This window comes from Dreissena polymorpha, chromosome 2, assembly GCF_020536995.1.
Source record: "Dreissena polymorpha isolate Duluth1 chromosome 2, UMN_Dpol_1.0, whole genome shotgun sequence".
Classification (NCBI taxonomy): Eukaryota; Metazoa; Mollusca; class Bivalvia; order Myida; family Dreissenidae; genus Dreissena; species Dreissena polymorpha.
In genome coordinates, this window is record NC_068356.1 from 22,236,874 (window position 1) to 22,243,738 (window position 6,865).

At 36.4% G+C, this 6,865-nt stretch overlaps 1 protein-coding gene across 4 annotated transcripts in view; it reads right to left on the reverse strand.

Annotated features, from left to right (window-relative positions):
• LOC127866181 (germ cell-less protein-like 1) overlaps positions 1 to 1,033 on the reverse strand; it is an 81,647-nt gene extending 80,614 nt beyond the window's left edge. For 3 of the 4 annotated variants that reach the window (XR_008042881.1, XR_008042880.1, XM_052406601.1), the window contains exon 1: positions 698 to 899. Coding sequence is in view for 1 of the 4 variants with exons in the window: in XM_052406601.1 (XP_052262561.1) it covers positions 698 to 831 (134 nt within the window). In the remaining 3 variants the exon portion in view is untranslated. Of the gene's footprint in view, positions 1 to 697; positions 900 to 935 lie in introns of those variants that run through there. The other variant, XM_052406602.1, reaches the window with a different exon arrangement.
• Positions 1,034 to 6,865: the final 5,832 nt, after the last annotated feature.

Below are 6,865 nucleotides of genomic sequence, written 5' to 3' on the forward strand. Positions count from 1 at the left end.
GACACAATCGGGAATCCCAAATTGACGCAGTGAAAACATTTATCGCAATGGGCTGGTCACGATCTTAACATATGGTCTCGTGTCATCATTTGGGGGTAAAATTTTCCGCATACACAGCATACTTTAATCATATTGTAATGCAAAGTACTGAGAGCACAAAACAAATTTGAGACAGGCCTCCAAGGGAAATTACTCCTGGAACATTTATCGATCAAAACATTGACACACATAGCCGTCTGGAGAAGGAAATGTGCAGATTTTAAACATTGTTTAGGCTATTTCTTTGGAACGAAGTCAGAAAAAAGGACAATTTATATCATATTTATTGTTTTTTCCTCCTGATTGTTGTCTTATCGGCTGTGGAAATTCTCAAGTTATGAAAGTGAACAGTTTTCGTGCATGTGCGTTTTAATGTTGCTTAGAAGTTTACATCATAAAAAAGTGCACGATCTTAATGGGCTGCACGAAGTTCTAGGAATAGAGGATAATTGATTATTTAAGACTTTCCTTATTTTCCCCCAAAATCCGGCGTTTCTAGTGATTTTTCCCCCAAAATCAAGCGTTTCGCGCGATTTTTTCCCTCAAAAAAGGCCAGGCCGTTTCCCCAAAATAAAAAACCTGTGATGATGTCTTTGCTGATCTGCATGATATGTGAACAACTCTACACTACATTTCAACTTGTCAAACGTAAACAAACCTTTTGGGGGTATTTAAAAGTTCAAGTCCTGCATTATTCAGCTCCGGGCATTCATCACGTTTTCTTTTGTTTCCGGATACTCTTTCAGCTTTATTGTTTTCTCTACTATTAAAATAGTTCAGTGAATTACCCATCTTCAATTTAGATTTGAAAGTGAAACTACTGTTGCAGTGTTATTTTACATATTTTTTTAAGCCACAAGAAGAAATAAAGGAAAGTGAAAGAACGGCTTACATACACTGTTCGATAACAACGGTGCGAACCCTTCGCCTGTCGGTCGCATCACATGATGAATTATTTTGATTTTACAAAAAGTATTTTGCTTTGTGAAGTTATCGGTAAAGGTTATTTAGAAGGAAGTAAACGTTCAAAAACTGGATAAAATGCATTGTGGATGAGACTCCGGGTAGTATCTTTTAGGAATTTAGGGGTATTTTTTCAGATGAGATATCGACTGGTATTAAACAATGTATTCCCTCAAAAACTATAGGTACAAGAAGATCATTACCATGGATTACCCAACCGATAAAACGACTAATGAGAAAAAGAGATACACTTTATTTCAGACTCAAAAACAATGAAGCACATAAGACCAGGAAAATGTTCCTCAATATTAAGAACCTTATCAAAAGAAATACCAAAACTGCTTATAATAAATATGTTGAGCCCATTTTAGGCTTTGAAGACCCTAACGTTCAAGAAAATAGATCCAACTTTAATTCGAAGAAACTGGTATACTCTCTTAAAAAACTCCAAACACGACGCGCAAGGTATTTCTACTTTTTTTGACAATGTTTCAGGAAAATCAACTTCTGTGAATCAAGAAAAGACCAATGTTTGAACCAACAGTTCCAATCCGTTTTCACACCTATGTCCTCCCTTTCCCTTTCTCAATCTCGTCTCTTTTTTTCCAGAAATCTTAATGAAATTTCATCTTCATCTTTCAGAAAATTTCCAACAGTGTCAAAGATCACAGTCAGTGTCAATAGGGTGGCACCGTGCAGAAGTTGCTATCCAATCTTAAACCAGACAAGGCAGCAGGTCCCGACAACATCAAACCCCTTGTTCTAAAAGAATTAAGTTCACAAATTTCTCCAATAATAACACTCCTTTTTCAGAAATCCTTGGACTCCGGAATTCGCCCAGAAGTATGGACATCTGCAAATGCAAAACCGCTGTACAAGAAAGGAAACAAAGAAGACCCAGAAAATAACAGACCTATCTCTCTCACCTGTATTTTATGTAAATCCTTAGAGCATATAGTTTCCTCAAATCTTTCAGCTCACTTCAATAAATATAACATACTTTATGATTTACAGCATTGCTTCAGAGAAAAGCGTTTCTGCGAAACACAACTTCTGCAACTCATTGATGACCCGGCACGAAATATGACATTTGGACAACAAACTGATCTAATATTGCTTTATTTCAGCAAAGCGTTCGACAAAGCGAACCATCTTAAACTGCTTTTAAATTACAGGAACATGGTGTGGATAAAGATACTCTCTCATGGATCAAATCATTCCTTATAGGTCGTACTCAACGTGTTGCTCTAGATGGAGAATTATCATCCGAGGTGCCTGTGACATCTGGGGTACCACAAGGGTCTGTGCTTGGTCCGTTACTTTTTCTTCTCTACATAAATGACTTACCTAAATCTATTACTTCTCAAATTTGCAGATGACACAGCCGTGTATCTAACAATCAACAATATGCACGACTGCCATACTCTACAAGAAGATCTAGATAAACTAATGAAATGGGAAAATGTCTGGGACATGGAGTTCAACCCAAGTAAATTCTAAGTTTTAAACATAACCAGAAATAAATCAAAATTCTCTTTTTATTACAGACTCCATGGACACATATTAGAAACTAATGACAATGCAAAATACTTAAGTGTGGACATCTCAAAAGACCTTTCCTGGAACACCCATATAAATATAATTACAAATAACGCTAATAAATCTCTTGGTTTTCTCCACAGGAACATACAGACAACAAATTCCAACATTCGCCAGCTCGCATACAAGACAATAGTTAGGGCACAGGTTGAATATGCTTCTTCCGTATGGAGTCCTAACACATTACAAAATATACAAAAAAAATGAAAATGTACAGCGTCGAGCAGTCCGCTGGGTCAAGCATAACTATTCCCATACGACAGTGTCACCTCCATGCAACAGAAACTCGGTTTGCAGACCCTACAAGACAGACGAAATGACACTAAATTAATCATCTTTTTTCAAAAAATTTCAAGGTTTAGTGGCCGTGCCCCTACCATCATACATCGAGCGACCCACCAGATTCACTCGTCACATGCATCCCCTCTTTTACAGAAAGATCCATACCACTGCAAATTATAAGTTTTCATTTTTCCAAAGTGCTATTGCGATGTAGAACAACCTCCCTGCCACTACAGTGTTACATCCTGATCTTGAAGGGTTTAAGCGGTCCCTGCTTTCCCCTTCTAACCATTGAACTCCTAGAGACGTGTTTTTATCAGTTTTTTAACTTTAAATCACTTCACCTAGCATGATCAATCTAACATACTTTTATCTTTCTCACTTTTTCACTTTTAACACTTTTATCTAGCACTGACTGCGTACCTGTCAATAATACCCGCAAGGGGAGTTAGACAGTATAGATATATAGATGGATGGATGAATGGATGGATGGATGGATGGATGGATGGATGGATGGATGGATGGATGGATGGATGGATGGATGGATGGATGGATGGATGGATGGATGGATGGATGGATGGATGGATGGATGGATGGATGGATGGATGGATGGATGGATGGATGGATGGATGGATTGATGGATGGATGGATGGATGGATGGATGGATGGGTGGATGGGTGTCCTTGGGTGGGTGGGTGGGTGGATGGATGGATGGATGGATGGATGGATGGATGGATGGATGGATGGATGGATGGATGGATGGATGGATGGATGGATGGATGGATGGATGGATGGATGGATGGATGGATGGATGGATGGATGGATGGATGGATGGATGGATGGATAGTATCCAGATTGAATGTTTGGGTATCCGATAGTGAATGATGATGGTCATGGGTCTATATACCCCAACTTTCATAACAAATGAACGGGTATCCAGGTGGAATGCATGGATGCTTCAATTATACAGCATATGTATACAATCGTATATTATATCCATTTGCATTTAGTCGTTAATTGAAGAGTATAATTGGGTGTCGGTCATTTCGCAACATACCATTATCACAATTTCTTACATAATGATAACATGTGAGCATCTCTTCGTCATACTTAACTCCGCCAAAAATTAAGATTAAGTCATTAATTAAAGCAAAATACGACGCTCAAAGTTGACTTCAACCGGAGTCATATTGGAAGATACTTCAGTGTCCCATCCTCATTCCTGCCATTGTCTGGCAACCATAACACGTAAGTGCTTGGTGATGATAATAGACTGTTTGATTTAGATGAATGAAGAGATAGTTGTTGTTTCGCCATGATAGTTTTCAATACATATATTTTTATTTAATTTTGAAAAAAAAGTTTCTAATTTATATGACCTTGAATTTTGAGCTGGGGAAACATTCGTAAACGAGACGAACCATCTGCACATGCTGTTCACTGCAGAAAGTTAGGATTAAAGCACCTAAATAGAAATCATTGTTAAACAAGCTGTATCGTTTGTAAGTTTTTATGAGTTATATCTTTATTTAATATTGAGCTTGATCTTTGGGCTACGGATCCAAGTCTTACACGCAACACGCTGTATCCACACGGTGAATATTTTTGGAAGGTTACTTTAAAATTGCATGATGATTTATCATGTTATATAGCCCGGATTTTTTTTTGTACGGACACATGCATGCACGCAAATACCATGAATACACGCAACCATTTTGGGCAGCTTTCTCGAGCTTTCTGCCAGCGGACTTGACGAAATGAGCTTATCGGTATAACAGGCACATCGCAAGCTTTATTTGTAGAAAATTACCGTGGTTATAAGAAAGGTTACTGAACTTTGCGGAAACTAACTCTAGTATGTTTCAGGAACTTTTTCAGATAAGGAAATATTGTCCATAATTGCAGCAACCATCTGTTCACACCACGAATAACAATAACCACACTTGAGGATGAAATAAATGTCCGAGAGCTGTGTTAATGTCATCTTCTGCCATACACAGCACATTTTCACAAGCAGTTTAACAATAAACAATACTCATTTCAATTTTCAATATAAACGGTATTGGCATTTATAAATAATTTAATATCAGAAAATACTGCTATAATTTCTGCGATGAATGTAAAGTGAACATTTTGTTCATATTGGTCACTAGATAAAAATATTTTTCAACATAAACAAAATCAACTTATAATATAAATGTATATGTATCAAAGGAAAATTCATTTACAATTGTTTGAGGTAATTTGATAGAAAAATAGTGCACTTCATACTACAGTTGTCAGTACTAAAATATCTGCAAGTACATTCTGGTATAGACCTACTATATACAATGATTTGAGAATGCTATTCTTCCAAGCTCCGCACATAAATCTATTCGGTTTAAAGAAAATACTAGTTACAATTTGGGTAAAAAAAATATTACATGATCAGATCGAAAAAAAAACTTGTCATTGTGTACCTCTATATCTCTATAAATGACTTTTTTTCAAAATATCGATGTTACTTTGTCAGAACGGTGGTAAAGTGGGTTCAAAAACAAGGTCGCTTTAATAAATCATACAAAAACGTTTGACTACTCTCGAAGCCATAGATACGACTCAATATTGCTGAAACTTTGCTTAAAACTTAATCTTAACAATATCTAGGTATAATGTGAATCTGGTTCAAGTAAGGTTAAAAACAAAATCATCCGATTTAATCGTTAAAAACGTAACCATTCCAGAAGTCACATTTAAAACTCAATTTCGATGCCACTTCGCCTGAATGGTTATGTGCACAATATCTAAGACAAGTTGAATCTCGGTCCACGGATGTCAATAACTTGATCACCAGGTCATAGATAAAACTTTTTTAAAGGCAAAGAAAAATATATTATTAGAAGCTGCTTTTAAACGCTCAGCGAGGTACCCAATCCAAATGTGCAGATTTTTTTTTTAATTGAACATCGGATGTACCAAAATGCTAAATGAGACCATTCCAGTTGAGCTATATGAGCACACAAACAACTCAAACAAGAAATACAAAAAATGACGTTCCTTGAACGGATCCGTGATTCTGGTAAAATTAATCAAGAAATACAAATTTATTTAAAGATACGAATAATTGATGTGGCAACAATGTCATTATCAATATGTCAACTCGAAACTTCGCGCATTATTTATGGAAGCATTTTCAACAAAGTTACATCACAATCATTCATCCTTCACAATCTGACACTGCTGTGCCACTTGCCAATACGAATGCAGTTTCCTCCTGCTCTAAATGCAATTTATGCAAATACCATTTTCTTTTGCATATTATTTTGTTTAGCACACAATTATCGGATAAAAAAAGACACATTTGGGGCGATATTTAATTATAAAGCCTCTTTGTGCAATAAGACGATTGCGTACAAAAGCAGGATCGCAAAAGCAGCGCTGCAGTTGAATACAAGTTTTTACTCCACGTGCAACACTTACATTACACAAGTATGACGTCACGCATAACAAACGTTTTCTTTGCCATCAAAATTAACCCAACCAAATATCCTAAAACATGTTTTGGCGAGTTGAACTTGAGTACTACGACACGACCTTCAACTCTTTGTAGCCTCCTTGAGCATGCATGTTTTCGTTTTGGACCAATGGATGAACATTCCATTAAGCTGATATATCAGTGACATCTATGGGGATGAATATGTAATGAGTGCATGCTCGATTGAAATAAACGGTAACTGTTAGTTATTTCACAGACAAAAACTAATCTTGAAATTGTCAATTTATGACTTTTTGTTGTTGAACACTATTGCTCGTTTTATGACAATGCATCATATCGTGGATATTGAATACTAGTATTATTTATTTGGCCATATTCCAAATTATACCGAAATCCTTAATCGAGGGATAATGACACTATTAGTGTTGCGTGAGACTAATATCATACTCTGGGAAATACAATATATGCATATTACATATGCAACTAAAAATAATAGCATCCCAAACC